At 29.3% G+C, this 14,173-nt stretch overlaps 1 protein-coding gene across 4 annotated transcripts in view; it reads right to left on the bottom strand.

The window, feature by feature from the left end:
* The window catches only part of LOC124957411 (fatty acyl-CoA reductase wat-like), an 18,412-nt gene continuing 4,239 nt past the window's right edge, over nt 1-14,173 (bottom strand). For 2 of the 4 annotated variants that reach the window (XM_047514449.1, XM_047514448.1), the window contains exons 4-11: nt 10,004-10,311; nt 8,957-9,205; nt 8,714-8,859; nt 8,513-8,622; nt 8,239-8,434; nt 6,703-6,942; nt 6,354-6,611; nt 1-6,267 (exon numbers count right to left, since the gene is read on the bottom strand). In XM_047514449.1, coding sequence (XP_047370405.1) covers nt 6,153-6,267; nt 6,354-6,611; nt 6,703-6,942; nt 8,239-8,434; nt 8,513-8,622; nt 8,714-8,859; nt 8,957-9,205; nt 10,004-10,291 — 1,602 coding nt within the window. In that variant the 5' untranslated portion in view covers nt 10,292-10,311 and the 3' untranslated portion in view covers nt 1-6,152. The remainder of the gene's footprint in view (nt 6,268-6,353; nt 6,612-6,702; nt 6,943-8,238; nt 8,435-8,512; nt 8,623-8,713; nt 8,860-8,956; nt 9,206-10,003; nt 10,312-14,173) is intronic. The other 2 variants (XR_007103524.1, XM_047514450.1) reach the window with 2 other exon arrangements.

Consider the following 14,173-nt stretch of genomic DNA (forward strand, 5'->3'; position numbering starts at 1 on the left):
TACAAAAGACAATAAAATATATTATAATTTATATCATACATCATTTAAATGGAACATTTCGTGATAACATTGGAAATAATAAAAATAATTAATGTAAAGAAAATTAATAACTTCAACTATGTTAAAATATAGGATTAGTAGGAAATAGAAGAGAGGGAGATAATAGGCGTGGCCAAATGGCGGTGTATAAACGAATGCTGGCGCGTGTTCTTCTCTCGAAGTAATCTTACTGGTCCTGCTCATCAGCTGTGTCGTCATAACGTAATATTAGCGCCATTGTTACGCGTTGCAGCCATCAAATCCAAGTAGTACGAAGCCATTTGCTATGAAGAACGTATACAAATACGCCCTCGGAAAATGAATGTTGTAATATGAAGGATGTATTAGGTTGGTGCTTATGAAATGTCGGATTTTCTTTAAATGTGAACGTTTGTCTCCCTGTTTTTGTTATGCTTTTGTTTTTGACATAACCTGGTTTATAGTCGTACTGTCCATTGTCAGAGTTACATTTTAGCAAAGAAGATTTTCTCAAAAGTGTTCCCTTTTGTTATTTGCTTTGAATTTTGGACCGATATGAATTCAACCGATATTCGTGTAATTTTCTTATATGAGTATAAACTTGGTAATAATGCTGCAAAAGCTGCACGCAATATAAACCAGTTGTTTGGGGTGAATACTGTGAACGATCGAAAAGTGCAGCGTTGGTTTGAAAAATTTCGGTCTGGTGATTTTTCCTTGCAAAATGAACCACGTAGAAGATCCGAAACGTCTGAAAAATGATGCTTTGAAAGCATTGGTGGAAATGAATCCAATTGTTTCTTCAAGGGAACTTGCTGCCAGAATGGAAATTGATCATACAACAATATTGCGATATCTTTCTGAAATTGGCAAGGTGAAGAAAATGGATAAGTGAATAATACCGCACGAATTAATCGAGCGAAATAAGCTGGATCGCTTGAACGTATGCTCATCATTGCTAACCCGATTTAATCGAGATCCATTTTTCGATCGGATCATTACTTGTGATGAAAAATGGGTTCTTTACGACAATAGGAAAAGGTGTGCTCGGTGGTTTGATAGGGATGAGGCTTGTGCTCATACTCCACGGCCATCACTTCATCCAAGGAAAATTTTAATTTTTAGTTTGGTGGAATGTGACTGGAGTAATACACTACTCATTCCTTCGAACTGGAATGACAATTACAGCCGAAAAGTATTGCCAGTACATTGAAGAAATGCATGAAAAATTGAAAATTATACGCCCATCACTTGTTAATCGGCATGGCCCAATATTTCTCCACGACAACGCTCGGCCGCATATATCGTACAAAATAATTGCGAAATTAAATGAATTATAAAATATGAAATTTTGCAGCACCCAACCTATTCATCGGATCTTTCGCCAACCGACTTTCATTTATTTAAACATTTAGAACTGTTTTTAGGGGCTAAACAGTACGCAAATGAAGACAGTCTGAAAAATGCCATATCAGAGTTCATTGATTCTAAAGATCAGAATTTCTTCAAGACAGCCATCTATGCATTAAAATCTCGTTGGGAAAAGTGTATTGAAGTAAATGGAGCATATTTTGATCAAGTAAACAGCTTTTGGAAAAAGATATGCAGTTTAATATATTCACTTAAGAATCCAACATTTCATTCGCACCAACGCTCACGAAAGTATTCGAATGCTCACTATTGAAACTTTATATGTATAATGAAAATACACTTTTATTAAGTTACACTTAAGCTCGGAAAGTAATGTTGCAGTTATTATAGAGCATAACTATCGAGATTATATATACAAAATTTGAAGCGAATCGAATAATATTAGTAAACGTTAGGAAATATATTCATTCTAATGATCAGAAAAGTATTTGAACGCTTAGATAACAAATCAACAATAGAAGAACGTTTTCGTAGAGAAATTGTAAACATGTGAGAAAATCTAATTAAATAGTAATTACAATAAAGTGCATATAATTAATACTGCTGAAATACTTTTGTGATCCTATTTCAATACATCTTTGCAATAAATGTTTTATATGTACTATTAATATTATACGATTCATTTCAAAGTTTGTACATATAATTTCGATAGTTGTGCTTTATAGTGGTTGCTACATTACTTTCAAAATTTAAGTCTAACATGTTCGTTTTTATTATTTTATATTTTAATACCGAGCGTTCGAATACTTTTGTTAGTCATTGTGTATGTATATATATGACTTTGGAAAATAAAAATTTTATTTATAAAAGACATAGAATAATTTCAAGTGAGATAAATAATAACGCATGAGAAAATTCGATCTAATATTTTCTAAATATAGTCTAATTTTCGAATATTCGTTGGATGATAGGACTGAGCATTATTAACAAGTTTCAGGAACAATACACTTTGTTTATTTTCAACAAAAGAATTTATTTATAATATAAAAATTAAATTAAATCTCCAAAATTTTTCACTTGATCGTTAAATCATAATTTATTAAAGATTTATCAAAAAATAATGCCTTTTTTTGAATAAAGTGCATTAACATAGTATCTAAAAATTATATTTGCATTTATTATAAGATATTGTCGTGGGATTTTTGAAAAAACAAATACAGATTACTCCCTGACTTTCGAATTAAATGGTTGGCATTTTTTCGGGGATTTTTTTTTCGAAGTACACTCGGCTGCTTACGAAAATGAAAAGATTTTTATTCTTTGTCTTAATCATTTTTAATGAGAAAACTCTATTATGATCTTTTTTTAAATGAAGAACAATAAACAGAACGATATGTCTCATGTATTTGGAGAAGATGCAAAAAACCAGAAGTAAAGAAGCAGAACCTATCTGACCTGGTTGTTATGTAAGAGACACAAGAAACGAGTACAAAAGCAATCGGCAAGTGACAATGTAATAGAAAACGTAGATAATAATGTTAATACCTAAGTTACTAATAGTTTTATATTACCCTACTTTTCGTACAGACGTGAATGATTTAATACAATAAGACAATGTGATAGCATGTTAATAACCTTTGTGACAATTTGATCTATAAAGTTGATCGAATGAGTTGAGATTAGATGAGGGTGAAAAGATTAAGGGGACTGGCCATACGTATTCGGAAACCATACATATTATTCGTAAAATGTATGGCGATGAATCTATGAATCATCGCCATATCTATGAATCAATTTAAAAGTGGTAGAGTAGATTTAAAAGTGATCGTACAGTTAAAAGCGAACCTCTTTCTGTAAGACTCGTAACTGCTAAAACTCCTGAAAAAGTGGAATGAATTCAAATTTTAATTAATAAAAATCGGTGAATAATAAAAAAGACGGTTGAATAAGAATTACTATTTAGAAAAAAATCCATCGGATCTTTAACGATTTCCTCCGTGCATTGAAACATTACCTTCTCTTTTTTCGAATGTATCTAAAAATAAATGCACTTAATGGTCCGGATATCCTTTCAACAACCTCTCGATCAAGAATTTTTTCATAAATCGAATTCGACCGATTACGCATATACTTTGACCATAGTAAAGCCAATGAATGGATATGTTTTATTTTATTATTTGTTCTTAAAACGGTATCATTCTTGCATAACGCTACAAGACGTAACATTATATTACGAATAACATCTAATTTCTTAACGGAATACAAACAAAGAGTACTTTTCATAAATTTTGTTAATGATTATCAATGTTACCAATAAAAATATCTGAAAATCGGACAATTCAAAAATTGTTTATTATTAAAAATAAAATATTGCAAAAAATTTTTTTAAACCACCCTATGAACGAATACGCTATGGTATATGTATATAAAAAACAAAAAATGTGATACATTGTTCCTCTCACTTTCGACAGTCTTGAATAATACAAATTTTATAATTTATGTAAAATTCTAGGAATTTCTTCTTTGCTTTACTATGCATCGCACAATTGCTGGAAAGCTTAACCCTAATTGTGCACACTTCAAAATAATTTCAAGTTGTGCACTTAGTGTGCGCTACACCCCAGGCATTTTAAACAACAATCATTTATACTGAACCAATAATTTTGACTTCAAAAAAATACTTTATATTCTTTGAAGCCTCGGAAATAATAATCAGTAGGCTTGAAAATGCATTTCCAATTTTTATATTATAAAAAACATTCATGAATCGTGCAATACGTAAAAATTGATTTTTTTCGTTAAAAACCTCATATGGTTTTTAATTGTCAATGTTTCAAAAAACAGCAAGCACCATAATCATTTAGAGACGAGTCTTTCTTCTTTCTTTGAAAATAAAATAAATGGTCGTTGCAAAACATACAATTATTTTCTAGTACAAAAATATCTTATTTTGAGAACAAAAAAATACTCATTAATTCCATCAATTTCCATCACTTACAGTTTCTTTCTTCATTCATTTAATTGAAATTACCATATATACAATCTCTTATCTCTACAAAGAGCTATAAAAAAACGAAATTACGGTAAAAAAATAATAAAATGTTTACTCGTGACCGATGAACTGAACGATGAATATTCCAACGTGGTGCTTATAGCAAATTGAGCGTCTATATGAGGGACATTCAATTTTAATTTTTCTGTCTTTCGAACGTGGACAAATCATAAGGGTTTTGCTTTTCATATATTATAATTCGAGAGAATTCATTTGCCCAATATAAAGTCCGAGTATGCTCTTAATTCCTAATTTTAAATCAAATAAAAAAAATATCATATTGAAACGCTCTAATATAAAGTTCTACCAGACAAGATTGAGAACTTGAACATATTAATATTTCCATTTATTATAGAATTTTGACATTTCTATTAGCATTTTTACTTTTCAGTAATATTCAGGAATTTATAGCAACTATATCTAATATCCCGACGAAAATTCTTATAGGCCAACGATTAATTTTTCTATTATCAGTGACCGAATGACTTAACTGATCAAAAAGATTCGACTCCTCTTTTACTTTCATTATATCATTCAGTAATGTATAATAACTTATTTTTCCTTCTCATTGATTGCATTTGATTTTGAGATATAACGAGACATAAGGTTAGAAAATAACTTCTACCATACTTATACATAAGATCACGCATGATGGTAAAAAGCATGAATGGACTAAAAATTTTTAATAATAGAAAATCAAAAATTAACGCAAAACAAATATACTGCGCTCAGGAGTAGCACACCCAAGATTTTGCGAACTTCAATATTACTTCATCAAAATAAAGCGAGTGACACAATGCGAACTGTTCTGGCAATACAAAGATACATATCTCAACTACTGACAAATGGCGACCCTAGTCCTATTTACAAACATTTATTTGTTTTAAATTGTGTTTATAGTTGGTCTGTGATGTCCTGCACCTCAAACAGGTACAACAAAAAGGATAAAAAAAAAAAAAACGAGCAAAACTGCCAAAAAAGAAATAAAAAATAACTATTGAAAAAAGAATTCGAAATTTCAAGAGGAGTCAGTTCTCGGAGCTGGCATTTTATATCAATTGTAAATTTATTAAATATACTTACTAAGAATTTACCATAGAAACTTACATTTCAAATTTTAACAATTTATTTCTCAATTCCGATCACAAAAATTACAAAAAGAAAAATTACTGAACTAATTGATTTAAAACCAATGTACGTTCAAAGTGTATTGAATTTGTATTAATTTTTTGAAATAATTAAATTACATTTTTTCATGTCAAAGATTTGTTATTTGGAAAGTCAGCTAACTATTGAAAAAATCGATATTTGATTTTTCAGAGAACAATAGAATTTTTTAAATCCACGTCTCGTACATTTGTTATTTTGTGCATTTTGTACAACGTACATTTCAATAGCAACATTCGCATAGATTGAGAATTCGTTTGAAATTTATATCTATTTCTTTTTTTTGCATCAATTTGCGACCAGTCGCCATCAAGAGAAGTAGAAGAGTACCAGACCTTCAAAATGACACAAAAAAGATCAAACCTGCTCGAAATTTTATAGATAAAATTCACTAAAATATCCTTAACTCGTACCAAAAGTATCATTACGTCTCATCAAACCATTTAACGAAGATCCCTTATTATAAAAGGAATAATTGACTTATATTATGGTGAAAGAGTAAATTATTATTCCCCCTACATTTTCTTTGACGATCTTGCTTACTTCATGAAAATGGTAACGTTAGAAATAGTCTGGGAGCGCTCAGTAAAATAGCCCATATGATCACAAAAAAAATACAGGCTATATAAAGTTTGAATCCTTGATGGTCCCAGGAAAACCTTAAAAAATCGAAAAATCAATATCATTTGTAAATGATTGTCAATAATAAACAGATGATGAATTAAAAATGCAAGAAACAAGATACCATCGCCATTTTATACGTGCTTGTGGAAGCGTTTCAATGGGATCCTTTAAGATGTATTTTCTTATTCCTGCAACATATGTTGCAAAATAATTATCCCAAACGATATCTTTCATATCACAAGGGAATAAGTCACGATCTGCGGGTGTCAATTTCTTCATTAGTTCATTCCATCTTTCATTCGTATAGGTCCATTCATTCATACAAAAATAACCAAAAACGTCCGCCATTTGGTGAATTTTCTTATACATTCCGAGTAACCTTTAACGATAAATATTATTGCCAGTGTGAAATTTTTCTCTTTTAGCATTCTAATACTTTCCCTTCAGAATATAAGATATGAGAAATTTACCTGGGTTGTTTACCCACGCACAAAGCGATCGCATCGATTATAAAAGCTGGTAGTAAGTGTAGAAAGTACATATAGATTAGATAGATCAGCCGGTATTTGGTCATCTTAAAACTACAGTACCAAATCATTTCTTTAAACGGTATCAATCGTTCATACTTTAATGTCATTTCTTTCAATTTGTCGAAAGTGATTGGATTATCCTGAGATGCATAATTGTAAACGGGAATACCTTCATTGGATCTGAAAAATTATATTAGATCGGTGTATATGAAATGTCGGATTTTAATTATACATGAATATTAATTACAATACTTCTGTTATATTTTCATTTAGTACTATAATAGTAGAAGCTATTTAAGAGTCATATTGTCTATTGCCATAGTGATATTTCGTCAAGAAAAATCTTACTAGAATTGTTTATTCTTGTTATTTATTTTGAATATTGTACAAGAATAAACTTCGATAATGTAATTTTCTTATACGTGTTCGAACTTGGCGAAATATTTACAAAAACCAAACGCAACATAAATTAAGCATTTAAGGAGAACGCTATAAACGAGAGAAAAGTGCTGCGTTGCTTCGAAAAATTTCGTTTCAGAGATTTATCACTACAAAATGAGTCGCGTGGAAGACCCAAGTTAACTGTGATTAATGATATTTTGAAGTAATTGATGGAAATGAATTCAAATGTGACAATAAATGAACTTGCTGTCAAAATGAAGGTTGACCATTCAGCAATATTGCAACACCTTCCTGCAATTAGGAAGATCAAAAAAGTTGATATATTAGTATTGCACAAATTGACCAAATGACATAAGCTTAATCGCTTGTACGTATATTCATCGCTACTAACCCGACCTCATATAAAAAATAGGTTTTGCATGATAATAAAGAGATCTGCTTGATAGACACGAGACACCTGCTCATGCTCCGAAACCATCGCTTCATTCACGAAAAACTGGTTGGTGGAATGTAAGTGGAATGAGTCATTATTCATTCCTACAAACTGAGGAATCCATTACTAATGCAAAATACTTCCAATACATTGATCAAATGCATTAAGAATTAAAAGTTATGCGCTCTTCGCATCAATATTTTTCTATGAAAACGTTCGACTGCATACGTCACAACAAACAGTTGCAAAATTGACTGACTTAATGCTTTAAATTTTTCAACATCCACCGTATCCAGCCGACCTATCTCCAACGAACTGTCATTTCTTTAAACACCTTGAATTGTTTTTAAGCGATAAACATTTTGAAAACGAAGAGAATCTTAAAATTGCCAAAGTAGAGTTTATTGACTAAAATCAAAACACCTTGAAGAATGGCATTTATACATTAAAAATATATCTAAGCAAATGAAACCTATTTAGATTAAATAAACATTTTTAAAAAAATATAACGTTTTTAATATTCATTAAAAACCCGTCACTTCATAAAGACCAAACTATTATATTCGAATAAGGATAAATTAATTTAATTTGTTCTAAAATCATTATTTAATTAATTCCTGAAGGATATCATTTGACGCTACCTTAGATTATTAGCAATGCCCCAGGCACTAGCAATTAATCCATTAATCGTCAGATCTCCGGGTACCAAGTTCACTTTCATCGATGCATCGCAATGATGAATTCGCATTATTCCCATTAGAACATTTACTGTAATTCCTATAGGTCCGTACATATTATCTACCCATCCTTGAATAAGTTCTCGATACGTGGATATCGCTAGGAATATTAAATTGATAAATATACACCATTTATTGTTTTATTTTATAATTTAATACATATTACATTACTACTAACCAATTCCAGGACGAAATATTCCAATCGGTATTGTGTCAGCATGCTTTTTTACCACATTATCTGCAAGTGATTTCGTATACACATAACTATTTGGCCAACTTCCAAGTAAAATAAAATAAAAAAATTGTACGAGTGTATTTTCAATCAACGTGCACCATCTAATTCTTTAATATCTTTGTTATAAAAAAATATGAAACGTACTGTGGTGTAATATCGTTAAGTAATTTTTCTTCCATAAAGTCAATCAAATCGATCAATTTGTCAGCATCTATCGGTGGATCATAAATCTTTTCCTCGATCTGATTGTAAAGGCAGTTGGCATAAGCCGTGGATACGTGGACGAAACTCTGACATATTAAAAGTAACAAACATTTATTATAATCAGAGCTTTCATTAAAAGATCTTGATAGTCATTAGTAAGTATATATAAGATAAAGATGGTACCTTCAGATTCGGCATTTCTTCGGACAAGTTTATCAAATCCCTTAGACTTTGGACGTTAATAGCTATCGCCGCTTTCATTGCTTTATTGAATCTCACGGTCGCGGCGAAATTGAAAACAATTGATACTTCGCGTACGAGTGTAGCTCTATCAATTTTGGAAATACCGAGATTTGGCAAGCTACAATCTCCCTTGATTGCGACTATTCGTTTCCGGAATTTTGGTTCTACTTCCTTTAACTTGGAAAATAACTAGAAAACGAATAGAGTTGTAAATTTTGTCCACTTCGTTTAAATAAATGTCATAAAAAAATAAGTAGCATTAGAAGATTTTGTACATGTTCAAAGTACACTAAACTAATAATTTATTTATTAATCTCTTGTTTCATATATCTAGCAAGTATATACAAGGTATTCAATTTATCTCAAATAATTGAAACTTGAGAGACTGAAGCGAGCAAAAGAATTTTTGAAGAGATTGGTTTGGTATAATCGGAAACATTGGATAGTGCCAAATTTATTTATTGTAAATCGAACGATATGGAAACTTTTATAGCAAACTTCATTTTTTTAATAGAAATATATATTCTTTTTTCACGGCTCGATGATTTTTTGAGATGAATTCGACGACATTCTATATGAAGTCATTTATTATTATAAAATATTATAAATTACATTACATTATAAATTCGTGAGATCTTAAATAGTAAGGAATACAAACATATACCACTAGTTCTTGACTGTTATACTGCATACAATTCAACATGAATGTAAATCGATCCAACTATCAAAAAGCAGTTATATACAATAGTTCGATATAAAAAAATGAATTTGACTTTGAAATTCTTCCAACGCTTAACACGCTTAAAAATGAATTGAAACATGATGTATCCCTTCGCATTAAACAAATCCGTACAAAAACCTTCTTTTTTAGGTTGGACCTCTCACAAGATGTTCAAAATAAATAAGACACCCTGTATAGATTATTTAATAGATACAGAATCTAATATATAACAATCAAAGAAAATATAGAAATTATAAACAACTTACCGAATCTTCCATAAGTTCATCCAAGCGTTCAAGAACATTTTTCCCTTTTTTCGAACGTATCAAAATATAAATGCATCTGATGCCAGGACATCCTCTTAACAATTTCTCGATTAATAATTTTCCCATGAATCCGGTTCCGCCAGTCAAAAATACACTTTCATCGTCGTAAAACTTTTGAATAGATGTAAGCTCGTCGATTATTTTGACGGACGATTCTATAGTTGATGTTCCAACTACTGAATCAAAGGCCACTTCCTGGTCATACTCTTCTAACAGCGATTTCATCATTTCTACTCTTCCAAATCGATCTATAAAAGTAAGCGTGAATTAGACATTTTTTTAAATTCTATATCATAATTTTCTCTTTCGGACAGATTTTTTTAATTCGCTTCTGAAAAGAAAACTGATAATTTTATAATCTTAAAGTCAGAGTATATATGCAAACGCGGCGAAGCTGAAATGTCTTCTGAAAAAATTATAAATTGTACTGACGATTACTATTGACGCATTTTTTTTATTCTAACGCATTTTATTCTAACTGCTTCTTTTCTTTTATCTTCATATTCATGTGGTCACACGACCACGATCACTTCCAATTATAAAATATATATTCATGGCAAGTACGTTGGTGTATATATACCTATATACTACTTTTCTGAGATGCGAACGTACAAAAAGTAATAATGCGAAATAAAGAATGTTAAATACGGTTGACAAAATATCCTCCAATAAATCTACATTTTAATTGTTTATTACAATATATTTTCTTCTATAATCTATTATGATTATGATCAAAGAAGCAATTTTTCACCTTTTTGGCTTGTCTTGAATTTATTCGAAAAAAAATCAATTGACACAATGCGTTATGAGGCGAGTGAGAGTCGATTGTGACATTGGTTCGTCGAAATTTATCCACAATAAGTATGTAAGCAATATAAGATACATATCTATATCTATAATAAATAGGTATCTTATTTTCGGTCTACCGTTTTGAGACATTGTTCGATAAAAAAAGCAAAAAAAGAAAAACAATCGCTCAAGTTATACAACCATTATCTTTTTTGTTTTCAAATCTTACGCCAAATTTTTCGATAGTTTTCTCTCTATTCTTGATTTATCATCTCAAAATTCAATTAAAAAACATAATATTTAAATAATAATCAAGCTTCGATAAATTTCAAATCGATGTAATTAAACAGTCGAACTATCGATTTACTGGAGAAGAAAAAAAAGAAACAGCGGCATATAATAGGAAAAAAGAAAAGGTTATGTAATTCATATAATTCAGAAAACGATCTTTCTACAATAGTGTCGTTTGTATATTATAATATACAATATTGAATACATAATCTTGAATAGAATATAATTTTGAATATCCGTTTTGAAAATGCGATTCTATGCTTGTCTTTTACTTTTAATTCCTTATAAAATGTTAAATATATAGTTTATATTTGTATTATATTTAATGGTACTTGCAAATTAATATAATAAAATTATATAATATAATATTTTATAATAATGTAAAATTTCAGAAAAGAAATGTTCATAACAGTATAATATGTTACAAAATAATATAATAAAAAGATACGAAAAATATAAACGAAGTATCGTGATTGTTTCACTCCCACTGACTATTATTTTCGCGTAATATCACGCATAATCGTAAATATATTCTTTAATAATTGTAATATTTTTTTTTTTCATATATACACAAATTTTACTGTCTTTCACAGGTATTTTCCAATTATAAATTGAAATTGCGTATGTACTTTAAAAAAGATTATTAACGTACTTAATAACTTAAACACAAACGTACTTTCCTTCCGTACTCACGATAGGTGTATATACTCGAACAGAGTTCACTTTTACACTAAACTATAAAATCAGATAGAAGCAGCTTAATATTGTTCCCCTCTACTATTTATTCAGCATATCCAACACGATCTGAAGGTGTAACAATTCTAAAGGTCAACACTTCATTTTTAAGTTTTTGCTCGAATTATTTAAATCTAAAATAACTGTAAACAAAAAATACCAATCAATTTATCACGGTGAAAATGATAAGGAATATTCGAAATAAAAACTCGCCAATAATAACTTCAATGTATTTATGTATTTATTAACCTGACGCATAATTATTGCATTATTAATTCCATGCTAATTTTCATTGCCTTCCAATAAATATCGAAGAACAAATATAGTTTTCAAAAAATATTTCCTTTTACATGATTTACGATTTAAATTTATGCAGGAAATATTTTTATATAATTATATAAAAATATTTAATTTTTTAAAAATACGGCGGGATATCTTTTTATACGTAATAAATAAGTTAATTAATGAGAAAAAAAATATCCGATCAAACTTTTATGAATAAAAATACCCAAATAATTATAATTGTAACCTTCCTCCCGTACCACCACTGAAGTTATAATTTTTCATAAAATTTATATTTTAAACAAAATCCCTTAAATAAGAGAACTCATTGATCCGCATTTTGACAAGAACAAGAATTAAAATTATTCTTTCCTCTTCATCTTCGTTGACAATCTTGTTTCTTTCACGAAAATCTGAACATTACGATAAGCCGCGAAATCATGTAATTATGAAGAAGATACAGGCAATAAGGAATTTCACTATTTGATGCTTCCATTAAAGCATTGAAAATTCGAAAAATAAATATCATTAGAAAGCGATAGTGAACGTAAAATGCAAGAAAGAAAATATCTCTGTTGTTTTACACAAACATGTAGATGCATTTCAATGAGATTCTTTAAGAGATACGTTTGAAAATAAATATCCTTCAAAAACAAAGTCCTTCATAAAAGGAAAAAAAAGTATTCACGATCTTTCGTTGCTAATTTGTGCGATATATCAACCATTAATGATTAGCGGTTTGATCATCAAAACTCCGGACATTAAGTTCACTTTTATCAATCCATCCTGATGATTAGTTTCTATTAATCCCATTCCAGCACCTGCTGTAATTCCTATTGGCCCGTGTATATTATAAATCCATCCTTAAATAGATTCTTAATACTTGAATATTATTAAGAATATTACATTAATTTTTTCGCTACCATGAGTGCCTATATTTTGCTCACTATAAAATTTTCCTAATATATTAAAGTGGTTTACGTTCAAAATCCTTCATATATACCAGAGATGACTAAAGTCACGAATAATTAAGTTCACGAAAATCAGTGAAAAACAATCAAATCAAGTAAAAGAAATTTAGATAGCTCGATAGAGTTTGCGCAAAAGAAAAAAATTTCATAATTAGTTGAATTATAAGCGATGATTCATGATCGATGAGAGAGTAAAGTCATCTCTTTATGATATAAAGTACTCTTTGTGGTTTTGAAAAAACGATTTAACAACCAAACTAACAATAGCGAAATGGTTAATTAACATATGGTTAATTAACATTATATTTATTATTTTGCACTATAATTTATTATTAGTAACTAGATTAGATTATTATGAATCAGTTTCTAGATGAAATACTTCAATCATTAAAAGTAACGAAGACATAGCTTTGTAAAAGAGTTTCTGAGACACATACGTATAAAAAACAAATTTCAAACATTTATAAACTTCAAACGTTAATAACGCCTATTTCACTTTCACGTTAAAACTCTAAATCTCAGCTACGTAAAGTAATGTAATTCGCTTATTCGGTAAATTACAATCGCCCTTGATCGTGATTATGCGATATCGAAATTTTTATTCTCTACTTCTCACATATAGAATAACTAAAAAGCACATATTGAAAAAGTTATAAATCTTTCCTGACTAATATAAGTATCAAAGTATAATAAATACGTGTTACTTCAAAAAATAAGACTTTTTTGTACATTCAATCTATCTTAGATCAATAATTTTTATTTCTGAATTTTTTTTCTTCTTATTTTTTGCACCAAAAAAATGCAACCGTACTTTCTGATGGAAACCAATATTTTCGACTATATTAATTGATTAAATATTATTATAAGTATATACTATTATATATACTATTATAAGTACGATATATGTATATACTTATAAATACTAAATATGCTATTATATAATATACTTTATTCATGACCTTTTGGAGTTATGAAGGTCAATGCAGTTTTCTTTTTTCATCTAATTACTTCATTTATTTTTCTAGAATATTTTATGGTATTA

This window comes from Vespa velutina, chromosome 25 (genome assembly GCF_912470025.1).
Source record: "Vespa velutina chromosome 25, iVesVel2.1, whole genome shotgun sequence".
Lineage (NCBI taxonomy): Eukaryota > Metazoa > Arthropoda > Insecta > Hymenoptera > Vespidae > Vespa > Vespa velutina.